General features: G+C 60.7%; 3 protein-coding genes across 5 annotated transcripts; 1 reads left to right on the top strand and 2 right to left on the bottom strand.

The window, feature by feature from the left end:
• The first annotated feature begins 4,682 nt into the window (after window positions 1-4,682).
• TRIM28 (tripartite motif containing 28) lies at window positions 4,683-11,107 on the top strand. Of its 2 annotated transcripts, none has more exons than XM_082436253.1 (17): window positions 4,683-5,333; window positions 5,660-5,772; window positions 5,998-6,130; window positions 7,705-7,948; window positions 8,026-8,142; window positions 8,245-8,359; window positions 8,519-8,665; window positions 8,769-8,883; window positions 8,965-9,071; window positions 9,162-9,198; window positions 9,281-9,326; window positions 9,407-9,659; window positions 9,747-10,066; window positions 10,145-10,268; window positions 10,351-10,437; window positions 10,516-10,653; window positions 10,758-11,107. In XM_082436253.1, exons 1-17 carry the CDS (start codon window positions 4,985-4,987, stop codon window positions 10,932-10,934), a joined length of 2,622 nt encoding a protein of 873 aa, XP_082292379.1. In that variant the 5' UTR covers window positions 4,683-4,984; the 3' UTR covers window positions 10,935-11,107. The 2 variants fall into 2 exon arrangements, with proteins under 2 accessions (XP_082292379.1, XP_082292380.1); XM_082436254.1 differs by having other exon boundaries at window positions 4,685-5,333; window positions 7,813-7,948.
• Window positions 11,108-11,767: 660 nt separating this feature from the next.
• On the bottom strand, window positions 11,768-14,688 carry CHMP2A (charged multivesicular body protein 2A). Of its 2 annotated transcripts, none has more exons than XM_082436719.1 (6): window positions 14,485-14,688; window positions 13,516-13,707; window positions 12,454-12,633; window positions 12,250-12,380; window positions 12,101-12,162; window positions 11,768-11,982 (listed from the first exon to the last, which is right to left on the bottom strand). In XM_082436719.1, the coding sequence occupies exons 2-6, from the start codon at window positions 13,681-13,683 to the stop codon at window positions 11,855-11,857; spliced, it is 669 nt and encodes a 222-aa protein (XP_082292845.1). In that variant the 5' UTR covers window positions 13,684-13,707; window positions 14,485-14,688; the 3' UTR covers window positions 11,768-11,854. The 2 variants fall into 2 exon arrangements, with proteins under 2 accessions (XP_082292845.1, XP_082292846.1); XM_082436720.1 differs by having other exon boundaries at window positions 13,516-13,729; window positions 14,485-14,624.
• A 606-nt stretch (window positions 14,689-15,294) lies between these two features.
• UBE2M (ubiquitin conjugating enzyme E2 M) lies at window positions 15,295-18,601 on the bottom strand. Its single transcript, XM_082436796.1, has 6 exons — window positions 17,917-18,601; window positions 16,641-16,735; window positions 16,480-16,518; window positions 16,264-16,367; window positions 15,891-15,954; window positions 15,295-15,805 (listed from the first exon to the last, which is right to left on the bottom strand). Exons 1-6 carry the CDS (start codon window positions 18,023-18,025, stop codon window positions 15,665-15,667), a joined length of 552 nt encoding a protein of 183 aa, XP_082292922.1. The 5' UTR covers window positions 18,026-18,601; the 3' UTR covers window positions 15,295-15,664.
• Window positions 18,602-22,796: the final 4,195 nt, after the last annotated feature.

Genomic DNA, 22,796 nt, shown 5'->3' with positions numbered 1-22,796 from the left:
GCATTGGCAGGCAGATTCTCAACCACTGCGCCACCAGGGAAGTCCCTAAAGTTTTGTTTTAAGGTACCAAGTTTGTGGTAATGTGTTACAGTAGCCACAGGAAACTAATGGAGGAACCATAGTTGTTTAATTTAATTAATTAATTAATTAATTTTATTTATTTATTTTCGACCGCGCCAGGCATCTTGCGGGATCAACCAGGGATCAAACCCGTGCCCCTTGCAGTGGAAGCGCAGAGTTCTAACCACTGGACCACGAGGGAACTCCCGAACCATAGTTACTTTAAAGCGTGATTTTAGGGGATCTAGTGCCTTCTCTGCCTGGCCGGCATGGATGCTTATCTTCTGCTTTCCAGCTCCTACCATCCATTCCCTACCTAGAACACTTACAATGGGCGTCCGATCCTGCCATATTCCAAAACCTTCTGTTAGCTCCTTACGGTGAAAGAAAAGCCCAGCCAAAAGCCATGAATGGGGAGTTCCCTGGTGGTCCAGTGGTTGGGACTCGGCACTTTCACTGCTGTGGCCCAGGTTCAGTCTCTGGTTGGTCCTGCAAGCCGCCTGGCGACGGAAAAAAAAAAAGCCACTTACGGTGCTGCTGCAGCCCTACTGTGCTTGCAGCACAAGCAGGATGGAGACCCAAGTGCCGCCAAGAGGAGAACATGTAAACAAACTGTAGGATATTTGCAGGTACGGAGGGAATCAAGGCCACACACAGCCACGTGAATGTGAACGCGGGGAAGAAGGCGTGTGAACACACGGTGTGGACATGCAAACTGTGTGTGGTTCTATACGTATACCAGGAAAGCCTGTCCGGGGTGGGAGAAGTCAGGATGGCGGCAGCTGCGAGGGGCGTGGAAGGCTTCTGAGAGCCAGAGACATTCTGTGTTTTGCTATCAGAGCTGGTTACCAAGGGTGCTTACTGTACGTACACTGTGTAGGCTTTTCTCTATATATCGTAAGCCTCCATCAGAAGGTTTACAAGTCCATAGAAACAGAAAGCAGACTAGTCACTGCTAGGGGCCGGTGGAAGCGGGAATGGGGGTTAAGTGCTGATGGATACTGGGTTTCCTTTTGGGGTGATGAAAATGTTCTGGAATTAGATGAACTGGTGGTTGCACAGCATTGTGAATTTATGAAATGCCACTGAACTTACACTTCAAAATAGCTAAATTGATGGATTTGATATTACGTGAGTTTTAACACAATTTTAAAAAAAGCTTAAAAAGTAATAGAACTCAAACCTTATCTTGTAGCCTACAAAACTGGCCGGGTAGAGACAGTCATCACCTTCATGCATTTGTTTGTCCTTTTACTCACTGACTGAGTGCCCACTGCGGAGCAGGCCCCGAGCAAGACATGGCAGACGCAGCAGTGATTGTAAACAGTTTGGAGCTCACTTCCTTGTGATTCTCTCTAGTTGAAATGTGAAGGAAGAGAAGGAGCCAGCCAGAAAGGGAGGTGGGAAGAACGTTCTGGGTAGAAGGAACGGCAAGTGCAAAGGCTGTGAGGTGGGAACAACAGGTCAGCCTGTATGGCTGGAGCCAAGCGGTGAGGTCAGAGGTCAGAAGGGACAGACTCACCAAAATCTGATTTTTATGTGTGTGCTAAAATACACATAAAATTTCCATTTCAGGGACTTCCCTGGTGGCGCAGTGGTTAAAAATCCTCCTGCCAATGCAGGGGACACGGGTTCAAGCCCTGGTCCAGGAAGATCCCACATGCCTCGGAGCAACTAAGCCCGTGCGCCACAACTCCTGACCCTGCGCTCTAGAACCAGCGAGCCACAACTACTGAGCCTGCGAGCCACAACTACTGAAGCCCGCGTGCCTAGAGCCCGTGCTCTGCAATAAGAGAAGCCACCGCAATGAGAAGCCCGCTCGCCGCAACTAGAGAAAGTCCGTGCGCAGCAACGAAGACCCAACGCAGCCAAAAAAATTTTTTAAAAAAATTGCCATTTCAACGCTTTGTAAGTATACAATTCAGTGGCATTAAGTACATTCATGATGTTGTGCAACTATCACAACTGCCTAGTTCCCAAATGAAACCTGTGAAGACGGAGAAAGAGATCAGAGTGATGCAGCTACAAGGCTTCCCCAGGAAGTGGCTTTGGGGGTGACACCTGAAGGTCAGAGGGAGAATCGGGAGCAAGCGCGGAGTTTGGGAAGTGAAGCGGCAGTAAGGATGGCTGTCTGCAGGCGGGTGCCTGCAAGGGGTGGTGGTCTGGCTGGCACCTCCAACACATTGCTTCACCCCTTGAGCCCTGTCCGCAAAGCCAGGATATAGGCAGTTTCCAGTGGTCCAGGATTCGAAAGGGTGAGAAGCCGTGAAGGGTGGACAAGGAACACAGGGGATGAGAGTATAAGATGACACTGGCCCACTGGGAGGCAGAGTCAAGATGTGCCCATGTCCTGCCACTCACCTCTGGACGGGCTGGCTCCTTGGAGAGGGCCTCTGAGGGAGGGTTCTGGCCTGGCCTTGCCCTCCTGTATGCCCACTCTGGCTCGGCCAGTCCCAGGATGCTCCCCTGCGCTTCCCTGAGTTTGCCTGAGCCTGATTTCCAGGTGAACCTGCCTGCACGGATGCTGTTCCGGAACAGTTGCCAGGGTCTAGTGAAGGGACCATACCAGGGGGAACCGGAGGGCCCAACGCATCCCCAGCAAGCTGTCCAGCAACCTCTAGGCATCTCCCACCACTCTTCCTGTCACTCCTCCCGGTGTGCCTGCCTGCCTCCGGGCCTTTGCACTTGTTTCTCCCTGAACGGTTCTTCCCCCAGGTGTTTGGGGGCAGCCCCGAGGCAAGTCCACTCCTACACTCTACCATCACCTACTTATTGTGACTGTCTGGCCCTCGACACCCCCGCGTCTGCCCGGGCGGGGGTGGGGGGGCAGAGTAGGTATGGATAATCTCTACCCCACCCAACCCGGTGATTTCGGGGCCCAGCGCAGAGAGCGGGAGGGGGCGTGGAAAGTACTCAACAAATATCACTAAAGGATTCCGCACCTCAACCTGGGCGCTGCCAGCCACCAACTTTCCTTCCCAATTCTCGGAGGAAGGAGGCGAGGGTCTGCAGCCCAGGCCTCGTGGGGAGGGGCTGAGCCGGGGCGGGCCAATCAGTGGGGGGAGGGGCCTCGCGCGGACCGGGCGGGGTGGGCGCTCCGGCGGCAGAAGGGGCGGGGCCCGGATTTGGGGGCCGCACTCGAGCTGGAACAAAGGCAGGCGCAGAGACAATAGGCCCGAGTTTCCCCCAGGCCCTGCGGCAACAGGAGCAGCGTCGGACCCACTTCCACCACCGCCACCTACACCGCGTGTGGGCGCCTAGGGGAGCTGGGGGGGCGGGAGGCTGCGCCCCGCTCCCCTGAAGCTTTTGCGCGGTCGAGCCCGCGGGAGGCGGAGTAGGGCCTGGGGGCTGGACGTGCCGGCCCTCCAGATTCTCTGCATCCTCTCAAAGCTGCCGCCCAAGCCTCCCCCTGGAGTGGCAACCGCAGGACTGAGGAGCCCTGCACGGGGACGAAGGCCCACCCCAGGCAGAGGCTCCAAGGCACCCATGCCTCAAGTATTCTCCGTGCCTAGTGACTTCAGACAGGATCCCCTTCCACAGGCCCCGCTCCCACCTCCGACGGGATCCCCTCTCACTGATCTTGCTTTCCTCCCCGTCAGGACCCCTCCTCCGCCAGCTCCAGCCTTAGGCCCTGCTTCCCTCCTTCTCAGCTCAGACAGGACTCTTCTCTCCCCACGGACCCTGCCCCTCCCCCAGGATTCTCCTCACAGACTCTGCTTCTCCCTCTGACAGGATTCCCACAAAAAGACCGTGTTTCTCTCGAATAGGATTCCTCCTCCAGGCCTAGCTTCCCCCATCTGACAGAATTCTCACCAGACACTCTACGTCCTTCCTCATACGGGTACACCCTCCCCGCACGCAGATGCTGCTCCCCACTGAGGCAGGCTTCCCCTCCCTACAGATCCTGCCTCCGCCCACAGATGGATTGCCCCACGCAGACCCTGCTTCCCCCTCAGAATTTCCCCACTGTTGGGGTTCAGCCCGCCCGCTTGAAGAGCATCAAGGCCAGCGCAGTGGCGGGCTAAAAGATGGCAAGGGGCGCTTGCAGGGCCAGGCGGGATTTCAGTCTCGGTGTTCTGAGCCCCGTGGGATCTATTTAATTTAGTCAGGTTTCAGTGTTTCTCATGTTAAACAATAAAAAGGTTAAAACCCCAAAGTCAGCGTCCCGGTTTAGAAGAGTACTTCCTCCACGGGATGGGGACCCTTCGCCCCTCTCCCTGGGCCCAGCATCTTCCCGAGGTCTCGGCCCCGCCCCCTCTAGGGAACGCTTGTCGACGCAGCAACTGGAGACCTCCCCAGGAGGCCAAAGGGGCGGGGATCGAGGTGGAAGAACGGACTGCCGGGGCGCGTGCGGAGTAAGCGGCCTGGAGCAGTGACTACAATAACGGGCGCGAGCCCGGCCGGTGGACCAGGCTGCGGCGACGGCGACGCAGAAACCCCGCCCCTGCCGCACGAGCGGCGCTGCGGGTGGTGGAGGGTGGGGGGGGGGGGTGGGAGGAGCCCGCTCAGGCGCGTGCGTACTCATGGCCTCCCCCGCCTCGGCCCGCCCCGGCCCCGCCCCCGGGCGCGAGGCGCCCAGTGCGCGTGCGCGACGGCGTCGGCGCCAGTTATTTCTGTCCCGCCCCCCAACCGCGGCTCTTTCTGCGAGCGGGCGCGCGGTCGAGCGGTTGTGTGCGTGCCGCGTGGCGCTGGTCTCGGTCGCCGCTGAGAAGGAAGCGCGGGCGGCGGCGGAGGCAGGAGAGCGGGCAGCGGCCGGCCGGGCCTCGGCAGCGCCCCGCGCGCAGCGGGCGGCGACCTAGGCGGCGCGTGGTGGAGCTAGGCCTCGCGGCGGCAGCGGCCCAGCCGTTGGCGGCGAGCGCGTCTGCGCCTGCGCGGCGGGCCCCGCGCCCCTCCTCCCCCCGTGGGCGCCCCCGGCGGCGTGTGAATGGCGGCCTCGGCGGCGGCGGCCTCAGCGGCGGCGGCGGCCGCCTCCGGCAGCCCGGGCCCGGGCGAGGGCTCGGCGGGCTCCGAGAAGCGCGCCGCCGCCTCCTCGGCCACGGCCTCGGCTTCGGCCTCGGCGGCGGCGTCCGCATCGGCGTCGTCGCCCGCGGGGGGCGGCGGCGAGGCGCTGGAACTGCTGGAGCACTGCGGCGTGTGCCGGGAGCGCCTGCGGCCCGAGAGGGAACCGCGCCTGCTACCCTGCCTGCACTCGGCCTGCAGCGCCTGCCTCGGGCCCGCGGCGCCTGCCGCCGCCAACAGCTCGGGGGACGGAGGTGCGGCGGGCGACAGCGCTGGTGAGTGCGGTGGGGCCGGGGGCGGCCCCTCCCCCACCTCGCAGCCTTTGATCCCGACGAAGCTCGGGGGCTGGGGGGCTGTTCCCAGCGTGACGAGGGCGGGGGTCGCCTGGGCGAGAGGATGGGGACCCGAAGAGTGGCCGGAACGGGTGTGGGCAGTGGGCTGTGGGCCGGGCACTGAGATGGGGCGACTGTTTAAAGTTCGGTAAAAGAAGGGTTTGGTTCTTTCTCCAGGAGGGGAGGGTCGGATCGGCTCTGCAGGGGATGGAGGTTGGGGCCCAGTGGGGGGGATGCGCTCACCATGCGATGGTGTTGTTTCTTCGTAGTGGTGGACTGTCCCGTATGTAAGCAGCAGTGTTTCTCCAAAGATATTGTGGAGAATTATTTCATGCGCGACAGTGGCAGCAAGGCTGCCACCGATTCCCAGGATGCGAATCAGGTATGTCTTGCCCAAGCAACCCCCAGGAGGTCTCTGGCCATGAGTAGGGGTCATTAGCCCAGAGTGTGGTGCCAGCTCCAGGCTTTACTCTCCCCGTAGTGGAAGGCTTAGGGCAGGTTGTCTAGGCTAAGTAGAGACTCCACCTTTCTTCATGTCGTATTTCTGGTTGTAAGTGCAGATTTGTTTGGTGGTTGTGTCTCTAATGACTCTCCTTTTGCCCAGCAGTGCTGCACTAGCTGTGAGGATAACGCCCCAGCCACCAGCTACTGTGTGGAGTGCTCTGAGCCGCTGTGTGAGACGTGCGTAGAGGCGCACCAGCGGGTGAAGTACACCAAGGACCACACTGTGCGTTCCACTGGTATGCAGCGTGCAGGGGCTGCCCTGGCCGTTCTCCTGTACATGCCTTCAGTTGCTTACGATGGTAGTTGCAGATGCGGGAAGGGTCTCAGGGAGTTTCTCTACGGGGTACCAACTGAAGGGCCTGAGGGCAGAACTCAAAAAGGGGGAGGCGGGGCTCTGGTGGGCAGTCTCTGCAGGTTCAATGGCAGGGGAGAAGCTACAGGCAGGGAGCGGGGGGAGTTCACAGGGGATCTCATGGTGCCGCAGGGGGCGTATAGAGAGCTTGAGGAAGCTCATCAGGGAACCCTCCTAGGCAGGGGATAGGCCTCCAGTGGTAGAGAGATCGGCATGTATGGATAGGGAAATGCAGGGTGTTTGGGGAATGATGTGAGGGACCTCCTGGACCAGAGGTTCCCTGGCCCCTGTTTTAAGCCTCTGTAGGGGAAAGTGAGGTCTTTGGGCCTTGTGTCTTAAACAAGCTGGTAGGGTTATCAGACTATCACTGACCAGTGAGTGCTGGAAGTGTTCTTATCATTGGTCACAGATATTTCACAGCCTAGCTTGGTATTTTCAGACTCTTCTGTGAATGTGCTGGAAGTGCTATGGAGAGGGGCTTGCGCTTGGTTTTTGGCCCAGAACTCCCCATGAGTGGCGTTTTGGTAGTCACGCTGTGGCTCCGCCAGCCCAGAGGACAGTTTTGGTGGGAAAAGTTGGGTGGAGGTGGTTCCTGTGGGGCATGAGGAGCCAGGAGAGAAGGGCAGGGGTCTCAAGGGGGTCCTGGGTTCCAGGCAAAGGTCAGGGTGCAAGAGGAGGCAATATTTAGTGGAGCTGAGGCTCGGCTTATTTGTATCTAGATGTTCCTATGTCTCACGCTGGGCTGGTGTAGTAACGAGACCTGACAGGGATCGGGGAGGAGAGAACGATGGATTTTCCCGGTTTTCTAGTGGCAACAGCCTCTGGGGAGGAGTGGGGGGTCACCGTGGTGTATTAGTCTTTGGGGGGTGTTGCTCTGAGCAGTAGAACCCTTTTCCCAGCACAGGGGCCTGACACCTCTCTGAGGGTCCTGGTCTGATACTGCATCTCTCCAGCCTGAGAAGGCTTTGCAGGTTCCCCCGTGGGTTGTTAAGACGGTGTGGTCTCCTTTTATCAGAGAAGAGGGGAGGTCACCGGGCATGGCTTATGAGGAAAATGTGCCTGACGGCCTCTTTAAGCCCTGATTTGCTTTTTGTCTGAGCCGGAAAGCAAATGTTGTGTGTGCTGGGATGCCACAGTAGCCAGAATCTCCTCCCCTGCTCTACAGAATCTTCTGTGAGTGGAGGAGAAAGGGAGCCCAGTGGCGGGTGGGGGCAGGGGTTCAGAAGTGGAGGAGCTTTCTTAGAGAGTGTTCACCTGGAGGAAGTTTCAGTAGAGGGAACAGCGGGGAGGTCTCTCCTGGCACAGGCCGTCAGTCTTAACGCTTTAAGTTGTCACTTCCAGAAGCTGAAAGGAGAGGGGTGTGGTTCTCTTGGTCAGGCTGAGGGCAGAGGGTTTTGAGAGCAAGGGTCTCGGCTCTTCCCTGTCCGCTGCTGTAGGCCCTCTGGGTTCTTCCGGCAGATAGCCCAGGGTTGCAGGACAGGCAGGAAGTGAGGCCCCGATCTCTGTCTGCTCCTCGAGTTGGAGATGGTGAGGATGAGCTCCCGCTTCATAGATCCCATTCCCCAGGACCAGCCAAGTCGAGGGACGGTGAGCGCACGGTGTATTGCAACGTGCACAAGCACGAGCCCCTTGTGCTGTTTTGCGAGAGTTGCGACACCCTCACCTGCCGGGACTGCCAGCTCAACGCCCACAAGGACCACCAGTGAGTCCTGAGGCTTGGTGGGTGGGTGCTGCCTGTTCCCGTGCTGGGCGCCCGGGCCCACCTCTATCTGCCCTCAGGTACCAGTTCCTGGAGGACGCTGTGAGGAACCAGCGCAAGCTCCTGGCCTCACTGGTGAAGCGCCTCGGGGACAAGCACGCAACATTGCAGAAGAACACCAAGGAGGTTCGCAGCTCGTAAGTGTGGATGCCCGTGCTGTGCCAGGGCAGCGTGGGGGGCAGTGGCCCCGGGTGAGCACCTGCCTGAGTGGCCCTCACCTCACCCACTCTGCCACCCAGGATCCGCCAAGTGTCTGACGTACAGAAGCGCGTGCAGGTGGACGTTAAGATGGCCATCCTGCAGATCATGAAGGAACTGAACAAGCGGGGCCGTGTGCTGGTTAACGACGCCCAGGTACCACCTGCGTGGTCCTTCTCTGTTGGCAGCTCACTCTGCCTCTAGTGGAATCGTCCTGGGGTTCGGCGCCCTCTGCTGGCTGCTGATGCCTCCCTGGGTGGGGAGAGGTTCTAGGGCTCTCTGTCCTCCCTGACACCATCTGCCCTCCACCTGCAGAAGGTGACTGAGGGGCAGCAGGAGCGCCTGGAGCGCCAGCACTGGACCATGACCAAGATCCAGAAGCACCAGGAGCACATCCTGCGCTTTGCCTCATGGGCTCTGGAAAGCGACAACAACACTGCGCTGCTACTCTCCAAGAAGCTGGTGTGTGCTGGTGGGCACCCAGGTGGTGGGTTCCAGGTAGGCGCCTCCCAAGACCCTGGAGCCCTGTTCACTGCCCGTGTGCTCACGTACCGCCCACCCCCAGATCTACTTCCAGCTGCACCGGGCCCTCAAGATGATCGTGGACCCCGTGGAGCCCCACGGTGAGATGAAGTTCCAGTGGGACCTCAATGCCTGGACCAAGAGCGCGGAGGCCTTTGGTGGGTTTTTGTCTTTCTCTTGCTGCACCCTGCCATCCCAGGCACTGCACTTTCTTGTACTGTTTTACTTCTTTACTGCAGGCAAGATCGTGGCAGAACGTCCTGGCACCAACTCCACAGGCCCTGCACCCATGGCCCCTCCTCGGGCTCCAGGGCCTTTGAGCAAGCAGGGCTCTGGCAGTAGCCAGGTGAGCCAGGGAGGGGACCGTAGTGGGAGGAAAGAGGCACGGGGTCCTATGGGATGCCTGTCCACTGAGGTCCACTTGCTCTGCCCACAGCCCATGGAGGTGCAGGAAGGCTATGGCTTCGGGTCAGGTGAGTGATTCTGCCCCCGCAGTAGGTGGGAGAGCTGCGGTGCCCTATGTCCACCCCAACCTGTTTTCTGTGTTCCGAGCAGATGACCCTTACTCGAGTGCAGAGCCCCACGTGTCAGGGGTGAAGCGGTGAGTGTGGCTGCCCTTTGGTGGTTATAGGGACAGGGTGGCCGTAGGGGCGGGGCGCTCACACCAAGCCACGCCCACAGGTCCCGCTCAAGTGATGGCGAGGTGAGTGGCCTCATGCGTAAGGTGCCACGGGTGAGCCTCGAACGCCTGGACTTGGATCTCACGGCTGACAGCCAGCCCCCAGTCTTCAAGGTCTTCCCAGGCAGCACCACTGAGGATTACAACCTCATCGTCATTGAGCGAGGTGCTGCAGCTGTTGCTGCTGGACAGCCTGGGACTGCGCCCCCCGGGGCCCCTGGCGCCCCGCCCCTGCCTGGCATGGCCATCGTCAAGGTGAGCCTGCCCAAGTGACTGTGGCCGGGAAATGAAGATATACTGCCCAGGCCGGCACCCCACTGAACACCCCTCACCTCCTCGCAGGAGGAAGAAACAGAGGCTGCCATTGGAGCCCCGCCTGCTGCCGCTGAGGGCCCCGAGACCAAACCTGTGTTGATGGCCCTGGCGGAGGGCCCCGGCGCCGAGGGCCCCCGCCTGGCTTCACCCAGTGGCAGCACCAGCTCAGGCCTGGAGGTGGTGGCTCCAGAGGGCACCTCAGCCCCAGCTGGTGGCCCAGGTGCCCTGGATGACAGTGCCACCATCTGCCGTGTCTGCCAGAAGCCAGGTGACCTGGTCATGTGCAACCAGTGCGAATTCTGCTTCCACCTGGACTGCCACCTGCCTGCCCTGCAGGATGTGCCAGGGTGCGAGGCTGTGCGGGGTCTGTGGGGCGGAGGGCTGGGCCAGGTCCCGTGCAGCCCCTCACGGTCTGTTCCCTCCAGGGAGGAGTGGAGCTGCTCTCTCTGCCACGTGCTACCCGACCTGAAGGAGGAGGATGGCAGCCTAAACCTGGACGGGGGTGACAGCACTGGTGTGGTGGCCAAGCTCTCGCCAGCCAACCAGCAGGTGAGGGTGGGGCCCACTCCCTTGGTTTGGCCAGCAGCACCCCAAGTCCCCTATGACTCTGACGTTCACGTAATGCCTGCAGAAGTGTGAGCGCGTCCTGCTGGCCCTCTTCTGCCATGAGCCCTGCCGGCCCCTGCACCAGCTGGCTACTGACTCCACCTTCTCCCTGGTGAGTTCTGGGACTTGGGAGGGTGGGAGGTGCAGGGGCTGTTTGGCCTCACCTTCAGCCTGTGGCCTCTGCTTGAAGGATCAGCCCGGCGGCACCCTGGACTTGACGCTGATTCGAGCCCGTCTGCAGGAGAAGTTGTCACCCCCCTACAGCTCCCCCCAGGAGTTTGCCCAGGATGTGGGCCGCATGTTCAAGCAGTTCAACAAGCTGACAGAGGTGAGCCGGTTGGGGTGGGGGTGGGTTGGGGAGGGGAGGCTGGGGGAGGCTGGGGGCAGAGAGGTGGGCGACCTGGGGCCCATCCACTGCAATTTGCCCGGCAGGACAAGGCCGACGTGCAGTCCATCATTGGCCTGCAGCGCTTCTTTGAGACTCGCATGAATGAAGCCTTTGGTGACACCAAGTTCTCCGCTGTTCTGGTGGAGCCCCCGCCGCTGAGCCTGCCTGGTGCTGCCCTGAGCGCCCAGGACCTGTCCAGTGGCCCTGGTGATGGCCCCTGAGGCTGGGCGGCCCCCGAGCCGCTCCAACCTGGCTCTGTTCTCTGTTCTGTCCTGTCACCCCTCTTCTCTCTCCTCCCTCCGGTGGCCTGGTTCCCACTCCTTGGTGGCCCATACCCCAGCCCCTCACAATATGGTTTTTACTTCTGTGGATTTAATAAAAACTTCACCCGTTACTCAGGCCTTAGTTGGTGGGGGCAGTGGTTCTGGGGGCCTGGTCTCTGGCTGTTATCGATCCCTCACCAAACCCTGTTGGGCCAGATGGGGGTGGGGCACTGGTCTCCGGCCACCCGGGTGTCCAGGGAGTGGGGAGCAGCGTCCCTCCTGGGTCCTTTGCGATCTGGGGAGTGTCTGGTGGGTAGGAGGGTCACCCGGTAGGTAGGCAGACCCAGGCTACGCTGTGGGCAGGCAGGGTGAACCCCCAGGTAGGTGCTGCATGGCAGCTCATTCTCCCCGAGAGCTTCTGGAGTGGGTTGGAACCGTTTCTCACAAGCAGCTCATCACAGTGAGCTGGGTGGGCTGGGCTAAGCGGAGTTGGGCACTGTGTCCCTGGGGGACAGGCCTGGGCTGCTACCGGGATGTCTGGGGAGCCGGCCTTCCTGGGGGTGCTGGGCCAGTGTTCGCTGCTCATCTTCACGTCCCAAGCCCTGAAGACGGGGGTGGGCTTGGTCTGTCCACTCCCGCCAAAACGAGAAAACAACTCCAGCCCTCTGTCTCATACCTCAACTAATCTGGCACACGTTACCAAGCCCTGCCTGAGCAACTCCTGTCAGCCATGTCGCCGGACTCCCTAACCCAGCCTGGCTCACATCAGGCCACTCACACAGGCCCAAGACTAGTGGCCAACTTTTATTGCAGAAGGTACAATGAAAATGCTGGGCCCTCCGCTGGCTCCCTAGGGTGGCACGGGGCGGGGGGTGCAGTCAGTCCCTTCGAAGGTTCTTGAGCCGCTCCTCCAGGTCTGCATCTGCATCGACTAGGGCGGAGGCGGCAGCCTCTGCTTTCTTCCCACTGGCAGCCACACTGAGGGAGCCTCCGGTGGACGGGAGGTCTGCAGAGAAGGGGGGTTAGGAAGAGAGCCCCTGCGGAAAGGAGTAATGCTGGGAGAGGGAGGGTCTGCGCGGTGGCCGAGCTGTGTGCAGGACAGGGCCCAGGGTCTGGACACTCACTTGACAGCTCGTCCGTCAGGCTCAACCCCAGCTCGTCCAGGACCTGGGCTACAACAGCGTCACTACGTAGAAAAAAGAGAACTATGAGGGCCAGGTGACCGGAGGGCCAGGCATCCGTCCCCACCCCCCCCCGCCTCCTGTCTCCAAACCTCTCCTCTTCATCGTCCTCGTCACCCATGGCATCGTCAATGGCATCGTTCATCATCTCCTCCTTCATGTCCATAATCTCCGCCTGCCGCTCAAACTCCATCATGATCTTCTGGATCTGGGGCAACTTCAGCTGGAAGTGGGAGGAGGGTGAGTCTGGTCCCTGAGGTTAGCAGGGGTAGGGAGGGGGATCGGGAGTGGCGCACCTGTCTGTTCATGGTGCCCATGGCCTTGGTGACGCCCTTCATGGCTTGTGCCATTGAGTTGTTAGACTTGAGTGTCTGGATCTTGAGGGACACAGCCTGGATGTTGGCCCGCATCAACACAAACTTACGCACGTACCGCCTTGTGCGCACCAGGTCTCTTGCCATGATACGCACAGCATCCTGAGAAGTGGACAGATATGGCAGGGAGCCAGCCTTGGGAGTGTGCCCACTGCCACTCCACCATGCCCAATGAGGCGTTCAGGGGCCCCTATGTGCCTGCTCCCAGCGGTGACTGTTCCCTCGCCCTCAGGCCTCTTGGGTCACCACTGCAGACTCCTCCGCAGGCTTCTCACCTCGGATCCAGAAATGAGAGGAAGAAAGGTGGGGCCGCCCTTCAGGGGTCCTTTTCTCTCCGCGTCTATAGAGTCAACGCCCATTCCTGAATTCCCCTCCTGGCCAAAGAATGTGTGTCTCCCTCCGCCTCACACAGGCCCTCACCTCAAGAACAGAATCCTGATTCACACACAAACACATCCAAACCTCACCTTTTCACTTCCTCCCCAGAGCTCTTCCTTGCTTTGCCCATCCCAGGAAATGGCACCTGCTCAACCCAGCTGCTCAGGCCAAAACTCTGTCACCCATCAAAGGTGCTGCTCCCCAGCGGTTCAGGCTGTGCCCATCTCTGCTCACCGGCCCCCAGGGCCAGTGCATCCCATGCCACGTGGGCTCCCACTGTGGCCCACGATTCCAAGTGGTCTGGCCCACATCCACTCCTCTGAGCTCACCCATCACTCCCTCATGGAGCATCTGCTGTTCTACCTGACACACTTGCCACTTGGATCTTCACGGGCTCACTCTCCGTTACTCAACGTTCGCCTCTCATACCACCTCCACAGAGGCAGCCTTTTCGACCCTGAAACTAGGGAAAGCCCCACTCAACCCTGCATTTCCCTAGAAGCACCTCCCTGTTGGTGCTCAGCTTGTCCAGTTTGCTGCAGCTCCGGTGTCTGAACAAGCAACAGCACTGGCCCTGTGTCCCAGGCTGTGCCAAATCGAGCTTACCATTTGGCCCTGCTTGGCCATTTTCTTGATGTCTGCAATGATTTTCTTCTCCTGGGTCTCTAGCTTCTGTCGCTCACGGTCCAGCTCTCGCATGGCGCGGTTCAGGGCGCGCTGGTTCTGCCGCAGCAGCTCCTCCGGCGTCTTCCGGCGCCCAAACAGCAGGTCCATGGCCGCAGAAGCCCACCGGTAGGACTGGGGCAAGTGTGAAGCCTTACTGCAGAGTGGTGTGAGGCCCAAAACGAGGGCATGAGGCAGAGCTGGGGTCACACTGTGTATGGGCAGGGACAGATGGGGGCTCCCAAAATGGAAAGGGCTGAGCAGGGAGAAAAGGCGTGAATGGAAGGCCAAAAGAGTGGAGTCTGGAACTTGGGTAGCCCCAGGGACGTGAGTCGGGACAACGTGCCCACCCCAACCCCTCCTCCATCACAGTGCCCCCACAGAGGTTCAAGGCTTCCACCTCCTCCTGCAGACCCTGCGATGAGGCCCTAGCGTGTGCGGTGGAGATGAGACTGAGAGACTGAGACTGGAGATGGCCGTGGGTGGGCGGACGGGGGGTAGGGGGCACTTGGAACCCTGAGCGCCAAGGACAGGGCACTTGAGAGGGTCCCTGACAGGAGGAGGTGGAGGCCGCGAGTGCTAGAAACAGGGTGGATGGGGGGGGGCTCTGAAGCTGACAGCGTATGGATGGAATTCGGTTTGGGGCGGGGGTCCTAAACGCTGAGGGAATCTGGGTGCGGAGAATAACGTTGGGGGGCGTTGCGGACTCCTGTACAGAGGGAGGGATGCTAAGTGTTGGGGTGCCTTGTTCACTCAGAAAAGCCTGTGGGACCATTCGGGGTGTTGAGCACCGAAGGCAAGACAGCATGGGGCCCCCTGATGATAAGGCCGGGTCCCAGGGAGGGGCGAGGCCCTCGTACGCCGCCGCCCACGCGCCCACCCAGGGCCCGTGCCCCAGTAGGGGCCACTCACCGGAGTTGCGACAGGGACTCGCTTCCGTTTCCGGTTCACGCTCTTCTCGCTGGGAGCCCCGGAGCGCCCACCAACGACAGCCCCTCGGTTCCGTCGCCTCGGCGGTCGCCGCCGTTTCCGGATTAAACCACCCGACGTCACACGTCCCGCCGGCGCCCCGAATGCTGGGCGGGGACAAGAGCGCGCGTGCGCACGCGCCGGAGACCAGGCCGGCCCCAGGCGCATGCGCACCAGCTTCCGTTCCCCTGCCGCAGACTCGGTGTTCTACAGGTTCAAGTCCACCCTAAGGGAGCCGAGCCACGGCCGGAGTCCTGGTCCTTGCGGAGTTGGCGCCCTTCCGGGCGCCTTCCGCGCAGCCACCCGGAGGCCCTGCACCCCACCACGTCATCCACGTAGGGCCCAGCTCATCTCAGGGACCCAGAACTCTCGCTGATGTTTCTGGACCTCAGGCACCCGGTGGCACCAGGCAGCGTTCTCCTCGTCAGGCCCTCCCATGGCAGAAGGGGGCAGAACAGGAGATGGTGCGGACTTCCTTGGATGTTGGCTTACTGGCCAGGAAGCCTGTGGTTACTGGATCCTGCCCCTCCCTTGTTCCGGAGTGGGATTCATCCCCCCCAGCCCGAGGCCTGGGGCTTGGTCCCCTCACCACTCCCAGGGCTGCCCCAGGCACTGGGCAGCCTGCTGACGCGGGGGCGGGAGGGGGGGCCCTAATGCCACCTGTGAGCACACAACTCCCACCACGCTTGCTGCAGGAGCCCTGGTGGACATCACCTGCCCCTCCCACCCCACAAAAGGAAGAGGCAGAGGCCATGCAGTAACATTCCCCTTTAATAGCCTGGCGGGACCTCCAGTGGTGCAGGGGTGGGGTGCCGGGTGCCCAGCCACCCTTGGCCTCCCACCCCAGAGCCCAGATTAGGGGGGCTGGATAGCACCCAGCGTGGGGCTAGACAAGCCAATTCATTTCCCATCGCTGAGCAGGTCGGGGGAGGCAGCGCCGACCTCAATCACATGGTGGTTTAAAAAAAAAACAACTAGGAGCGGGTGGCAGGGAGGGGTGGCAGGTCAGGGCATGGGATTCCCCCACCGGCTGCCCCATGCCCCCCCCACCTGTGGCCCCCAATAAATATTTGCAGGGGACGCCGGGGCTGGTGGCCCTGGCAGGGGTGGGTATGCGCCGACCCTATTTCAGGCAGCGCTCGAAGTAGGTGGAGCCGATATAGCCACCCCGCATGGAGCGCTGCACGTTCTGCTCAAACAGCCTCCGGTTGTTCTGCAGGACCTCGGCGGCTTCCTTGTTCAGTGGGTCTTCAGGGTTGGGCTCCTGTGGCCGGTATGGGTGGGCGTCAACAAGCCCAAGGGGCAGAAGGCCAACCTTCCCCAGCCCCAGCGCCCCTGCCCCTACTCACCAAGAAGAGATACTGCAGGCCATAAATTATGGAGTTTATCGTAAGGACTGGTTTCCAGTCCTCTCTGTGGGCAGAGAACATCGTGATCAGGGGCTGGTGAGTGGGCAGCCGCCACAGGCCCTGCTGGGACCGGACAGGTCAGGCCCAGGGCATGGGACAGTGCGGATGGGAGAAGCTAGTGGGAGGGTGCAGAGAAGGACAGACCATGGAGAAAGCCAAGGTCAAGCCACGAGGAAGAAAACGTGGAGATGAAGAGACAGAGGAACACACACCACAAGGGGTAAGGAATGGACAGAGACAGGTGTAGTGCAAGGCCATGAAGGGCGCCTGGCAGGCAGGGCTGGGGAGAGCTGTGGAGGGCTCGTGCCCTCACCTGAGGATGTTGAGGCAGACGTTGCCCTCGAGGTCAATGTTGGGGTGATAAACCATCGTCTCACACTTCACCTTGGGGGGGTCATGCGGGTAACCCTGGCCCACCTGGCTCCAGGAAAACAGAGGGGAGGTGGATAGGTGCCCCAGCAGTGCCTGGCCGGGGCCTCAGCTGTCGCTTCCTCAGCCCAGGGAGCCACCCCGGCCCACCGAGACTCACCTTAAAACTGAACACAAACTTCCCGCTCTTGTAGAAGCCCTGTGAAGGAAGAAAAGAGGAGTTGGGATCCCATCCAGCAAGGCCTGGCAGGGGAACCAGGTCTCCCTACTTGAGGTGGGGCCACCCGCCGTGCCTGGGAGTCCAGCTGAGTGTGCCCTCACCTCATCAGGACAGATAACCAGCTTGAAGTTGAGGAGGTCGTCTGGATCTGAGAAGCTGATGTCACACGTCTTGGGCAGATTCAGCTCGTTTATGTCTGGGTTTTCACGCAGAAAAGGGAAACAGAGAGAAAGGAAGAGGGAGAGAGGGGAGGGTGCTCAGAGCAGGTGCAGGTGCCAGCAGAGCCTCCGTAGCCTCCTCCAGGACCCCGGCTCTGGCCTGGGCAGTGGGCCACACCCCCAACCCTCTCCCTGCTCCCCAGTCTCCAGGCAGGCTCTTCTGGGTCTACAGAACACCACAAACACGCATGTTCAATTGTGACTGTGCTTGAGCTCCTGGCCCAGGGTAAGTTCCAACTCTTCTGAATCCACAGCCCTAAGTCGCAGCACCCAACAGCTGGGTCCCCCCCAACCCAGCTCCTAAATAACCCCCACTCCCATGTGCCCTCCAAGAGCCTCTGACTACCCCAAACCCAGGATCCCTGGCCATAACCCCCACCTTCTAAAGGAGTCCCCAATTATCTGCCCAAACTCAAAGACCTTATTCCCCCTCCACACCCTAAATCATCCCCCCAGCAATCCCTGGTCCCCACGATCCATATACTCCTCTTTCTGCCTGTCATCCCAAACCCAGGTTCCCATCTGACCCCCAGATCTGTGAGTTCCCAGCCCTCCTACCTTACACTGTTCTGACTATAAGATTTCCAGCATCTCCAGCACCATGGTCTAAACCCAACCCTACTCCTATCTCTAATCTCTGGCACCCACTGTCCCTCCTTCCTCCTCCTGTCACCCTAAACCCCAAATTGCCATGTGACGCCTCCCCCCCCAGACCCACGAAACCCAGGCCCCAGAACGTACTTCACCACGCCTGACTCTGATTCCCACTGACCCCAGCATAATACACTAAATCTCCCACTCGGATCCTCAATCCTTGGCCCCCACTATCCATATCTCCTCTGCCTTTCACCCAGGTTCCCGTCTGACCCCCCCAGACTCTCGAGTTCCCGGTCCCCCCACTACACTGCCACTCTCAGATTCTCAGTCCCTAATATCAGACATCTGGCTTTCCAAATACCTTCAGTGCCCCATTCTCGGCCCCGCATCTCTGACCACTTCAGTGACTATTACTCCAACCCTGATCCCTCAATCCCCAGGCCCTGATCTCCGATCCCCACATCCGCGGCCCCCCCATTTCTGACACCTCTGACCCCTGGCGACCGCATTACCCCAAGCCAGGCCCTGACCTCCGACCTCCACCCCCATCCCGACTCCTTACCCTTCTGGATCCGCAGCTGCGCCGCCGACGCCTTCTTGCTGCTGCCCTTGGTGCCGCCCGCCGACTCCTCCTCCTTCTTCTGCTGCTTCAGCGAGAACAGCTTGATCATCCTGCCGCCGCCGCCGCTGCCGCCCCTGCGGGGCCCGGGACCCCGGCCACCCGGCCCCCCGCCGCCGCCGCCCTTGCCGCCTCCGCCACTCGGACCCGCCGCCGCGGCCTCTTTGGCTGCTGCCGCCGCCCGCCCGGCCTGCCGCGCCGCTCCGCGCCCACCGCGCGGCCCGCGTCGGCTCCCGTAGTCGGCTCCGGCCTGGCCCGGCGCCTCGGGCTCGCTCGGCGGCGCTCGGGCCCACTCGGCTGTTCTCGTGTCCGCTCGGCCCCGCCCCCACCCGCCGCTCCCTCCTCCCCCTCGCCCGCTCCGGTGTCCTCAGGCCCAGCTGCGGCTGCGGAAGCGGGGTCCTTAGGCCGCGCCACTGGCCCGTTCACTCGCTCCCTTCCCGAGGGGGTTGCGGCTCGGGTCGGAAGAGGGAGGCGGGGGCTGCGGTGGCGACGGCCGTGTACTGGAGGAGGCTTGGCTTCCGCGGCAGCAGCGGCTTCGGCGCGGAGGTCCGCAACGGCCTCGGGCGCCCCACCGCTTCGGATGTTTCCGCCGCCTGCCCGCTTCGGCTCTTTCAGCCCGGCCTGCGCTGTGCGCCTGCGCAGCCGCCGACGCCACCGCCCCGCGTTGCCCCGCGATGGGACTTGGGGATCGGGCTCCTTCGGCTAGGCTCGGGTATTTCCGTTCGTGCAGGCCGGGCCGGGCCGGTCACTTCCGGGGACGCCCGCGGGTCCAGAGAGGGGGGCGGTGTTGCCGCCATCTTTAAGTGGGGCAGATGCGGGCAGCTCCGCTTGCGGTCCAGCCATTCCCACTTGCACTCGTGCAGACGGCGGCGTAGGCGGGCCAAACGAAGTACTTGGCCCCGGGGGTCACAGACTGAGGCTGGGTCAGGTCAGAGCCTGAGCAAGGCAGGGGCGTTGCCTAGAGGGTGCGTGGTCCAGCACTTTCGGTGTCCCATCGCAAACCCAGAGAACCCTCTCGCAGAGAGTCTGGTTGAGGTTAACTAACAAATAAAACGTGTATTGTGTCAGAGGGTAGTAAGCACCGTGGAGGTTTACACGGGCTGACACACTTCGGAAGCGGAACGTGGGGAGGGGCCGCGCTCTGCGCGGGTCTACAGTTCCAGCGGAGGTGCCCTACGACCTTCCGCCGGCTGCGCGTGAGATGTGGGCGGGGCCAATCTCCCCTCCAATCACGGCTCAGCGTGCCCCGGGGTGGGCGGGAGGAAGCGGCGCGGAGCGGTTGTGCGATTTCAGGCTGTCACCAAGGGAGCCGTCAGGCGGTGAGCGGCGCCGCGAGGGCTGGTTGGGGCGGGGGGCCGGGCCCGTGGGGCGGCGGGGGCTCTGTCTCTCAGCCTGCCCGCGTCCGAATGAGGCTCCTGCCGCACGTCCCATCCAGTCGTTGAGGCGACGTGCCGCCATCATACGGCCCACCAAGGGAGAAGTAGTCCCGGCGGCCCAGATGGGCCCGCGCTGGGGGTGGGCAGGCTCAGTCCATGGCCTCCTCTTGGCGAACGACCCCGGCCCCATCCTCACCCCAGGGAGTCGGCTCTACCCCTTCGGGTCTTGATTTGGCGTCCATCCCGGCCCCAGCCTCCTCAGAGGCCCTGCCCGGGTGCCCTCGGCGTCTTTGGGCTCCGTGGACTGGTCCCAGTGGTGTCTGTGCAGCCGCTCCCCCTTTCGCCCCTTTCCATTCTCTTTCCACCATCCCAGACGCCCCTCTTCAGCCCTCTAGTTGTCCTAGCCTCACACTCCCAGCTTCGTTGACTCCCTTGAGAGCTGAGCGCTGGAGAGGCGCCGGGGTGAGGATGGGAGAGCAGAAGATGGAAACGGCTCAGGTTTGGGGCTGACAAGATTGCAACCGTCCCAGCATTCTCAGGCTTCAGACATGGCTGGTCCTGGGACCCAGAGGGCTCTTCCAGACTCAGTTTCCCTCTCCCTCTCCGTTCTTCTCATCCGCTCTGCTCTTGCTGATTATTTATTTTTGTACAGGACGTGAGGGTTGATGACCATACTGCGGTTTCCAGCCAAAGTCTCAGGGGCGGTTTCTATTGGTCAGCCTGGTTCATGTGCCCATCCCCAGGCCAGTTGCTGAGGCCCTTCCGCTAAGGGCCCATCTGGGGATGGGGAATTGGTTCCCTGGAGAGGACTAGCCAAAGCTCGACTCGCGTGATCTCTGATCTTGTGGCTTCCCCACCGTCCAGTGGGGGAAGACTTGACCATGCAACAGAATGCTAGGCAAAGGGGGCCATGGTTTCTGGACCAGGGAGGAGAGAATGGCCTAACTGAGGCAGGGGGCTGGGTTGGAAGTGGTGCAGCTAAGCTGTATATTCCTTGTCACCTTCGTGGCCACTCAAGTGGCAGAGAGGCACAGGTGGTTTTGGTGGCAAAGGTGCCTGTGGCCCTTGGGCCTGCAGCCTCTTAGGATGCAACCTAGGGCTTAGCACATGCAGAGGTCCTGAGGGAAGCTGGGGCCAGTGCCTTGGAGGGACTGGGCAGAACGTGGCGGGTGAGTTGTGAGGGTGGAAGTGCACGTAGGGTTGTTAGCGTAGCCTCTGGGAGCTGACACTGGGAAGAAAGGGTCTGTTTGGGGAACGAGGGAGCGGGAGTAGGCAGGGAAGAGAGGCTGAGTGCTGTGGGCCTCCAGGCTGGAGATGGACGGCTGGGATCAGAACAGTGCTGGGGCGTGGAGAGAAGTGGATAGATTCGGGAGGCTAGGCTTCTGGTGAGAATAATTGGATGGACGTGGCATGGGGAGGCTGGGCTTGGGAGTGAACAGTATGGGCTCAGGTACAGGCTGGCTGGGCACTGTTGTAGCTTTCTTAGATGACTAGTGCTTTGGTATTCCTCTCCTGGGTGCCTCATATGGCTCTGGCCAAGTGGGGCGAAGTGGTCATTCTGTCCAATCCCTCAGCCCTGATGATAGTGTGGTAACACTTGGTTCTCGACCTGCAGCCACATGACTGGATTGCAGAGGTGTGCCTGGCCAGCTGCAGAAATGACCTTTCATGGGTGGCCCTCACATAGCTGTTCATGTTGATATCTTCTCAGAGGGCTGTTTTGGCAGGTGGGTCCATGGACTTCTCAGGGCTTCGGGTGTGGGGCCCTGGCCGGATGTCTCCATGCTTTTCAATTTTTCCTGTGTGAAATTTCATGTTTTTATGTAGTTGTATCTGCACAGATTTCCCTTCATGATTAACACGAAGATGATCAAAGATGAGAGCTTTCTTGTTTTCTTTGTTTCAGATTATAAAAGTCATACAAGTTGTAAAAAAAAGAAAAAGAAAAAAAAAAAGCCATGTTACAGGATTTATAAAGTTCCGGCAGCATTCCTCTAACCTGAGACCACTGGCTACCTCAGTGTTCATTCATATGCCTTCTCTGATCTGATTCTCCCAACCCCTCCCTGCCTTCCTCTCCCCTCTGATTCTACAGATCCCAGACCAGGTTTCCTAGAATCCCCTTTGTGATCAGAGAGAACCGTGAGTGCTGTCAGAGGGTCCGGGGACGCCCCACCCCTGACTCTGCCACACAGGAGTGCCCCTGCATGGGGGGGGTTGCTGACTTTGCCAGACGTAGTAGATGCCAGAGTGGCTCTGGTCTTGGCTGGGGCTAGACTAGCGGGGAGGTGGGGAAAAGAGAGGGATAGGGGAGGGGAGGAAGGGGGGCTGAGGCAGGGAGCATGCCTTCTCTAGCATGTCTGTAGGAAGCCTCTGGCCCAGGCTGGCTTGTCTTTCCCTGATACCAGGGCCCAAGTCTTGAGGGGATCAGGGTGACTCAGTGGCAGGGGCAAGTCCAGCTGCACTTCTGGAAGAAGCTTGGACATACAGGCCTAGAAGGGCTGTTCTGGAACCCTCTAGGCCAAGGGCAGGCTGACACCCTCCTGGAGTGGGGTTTAAGTCCCAAGCCAGACCCTGCTGCATGAAGATGCCCTCTTTGGAGCTGCCTTTCTCCATTGTCTCTGGCACTTACAGCACCCATGGGTGGAGTGGGGGACTGTGTCAAGGCCTGAGCAGTAGGATGGAAGGGGAAGATGGGGCAAAAGAAGCAATGGCACCGGAAGAGGCTGGAGGGTTCCAGAGACGCCCGCCCTCAAGTCTGCAGGACACGGAAGTGGAACTGGCAGTATCTGTCCATCTTCAGAAAGCTGCTGCCGGCTGTGCTTCCTGCGACTCGTTACTGAACACACTCACGATAGAGCCCTCCCAGCGTGCGGGAGCCCTTAGGGGCTGTGCGTGGGGCCGGGGAGGGAGGAGAACGGCGCGTGATGGGAACGATACTAGAGGGCTGGGGAAATGGCCTGGGGCTTGCAGCCGCCTGCGGGTCGCGGACTGGCTGGAGTCTGCGGGGAACAGAGGAAAGTCTCGCAAGAATATGGATTCCCAGGTAAAGACTTGTAGCTTTCACACCTAAGAAGTGGCTCCCTAGGTTTAAAGTTTCATAAACACATTCTCAGGCCGGCTCTGGCTTGCTGGACACCAGCCTGATACTTCAGCACCTGATGATGTTGGCTGGCTGGGGAGAACTCTGCCAGTCCAGGTCCTCATCTGGCAGCTGGCTGGGCCGGCAGATGTGTGGGTCGAAGGGAACATGGGCAAATAGTACAGGAGCCGTGGTGCAAGGGGGGCACCCCACAGATATGGCCAGGCTCTGCTAGGGGCCACATCTGCAGGGGGCTCTGGCTCTTACAGGAATCATGTGGTTGCAAAGAAAGTGGTGGACCTGTGGGGTGGGCAGAGAGGGACCCAGGCAGGTGGGGAGGAACTGAATTGGTGCAGACCCAGACG

This window comes from Balaenoptera physalus (genome assembly GCF_965194825.1).
Source record: "Balaenoptera physalus genome assembly, chromosome: 19".
Classification (NCBI taxonomy): Eukaryota; Metazoa; Chordata; class Mammalia; order Artiodactyla; family Balaenopteridae; genus Balaenoptera; species Balaenoptera physalus.
This window is presented reverse-complemented; position numbering and strand designations above follow the sequence as displayed.

Coding starts and splice junctions, on each gene's coding strand:
- TRIM28 (XM_082436253.1), top strand. CDS start 4,985: ATGGCGGCCTCGGCGGCGGCGGCCTCAGCGGCGGCGGCGGCCGCCTCC. Junction 5,334..5,659: donor TGCGGCGGGCGACAGCGCTG/GTGAGTGCGGTG, acceptor GTTTCTTCGTAG/TGGTGGACTGTCCCGTATGT. Junction 9,072..9,161: donor AGGGCTCTGGCAGTAGCCAG/GTGAGCCAGGGA, acceptor CTCTGCCCACAG/CCCATGGAGGTGCAGGAAGG.
- UBE2M (XM_082436796.1), bottom strand. CDS start 18,025: ATGATCAAGCTGTTCTCGCTGAAGCAGCAGAAGAAGGAGGAGGAGTCG. Junction 16,736..17,916: donor GCAGCTGCGGATCCAGAAGG/GTAAGGAGTCGG, acceptor GTGAAAACCCAG/ACATAAACGAGCTGAATCTG. Junction 15,955..16,263: donor GTCTGCCTCAACATCCTCAG/GTGAGGGCACGA, acceptor CTCTGCCCACAG/AGAGGACTGGAAACCAGTCC.
- CHMP2A (XM_082436719.1), bottom strand. CDS start 13,683: ATGGACCTGCTGTTTGGGCGCCGGAAGACGCCGGAGGAGCTGCTGCGG. Junction 12,634..13,515: donor TGGCCAAGCAGGGCCAAATG/GTAAGCTCGATT, acceptor TCCACTTCTCAG/GATGCTGTGCGTATCATGGC. Junction 12,163..12,249: donor GAGGACGATGAAGAGGAGAG/GTTTGGAGACAG, acceptor TTTTCTACGTAG/TGACGCTGTTGTAGCCCAGG.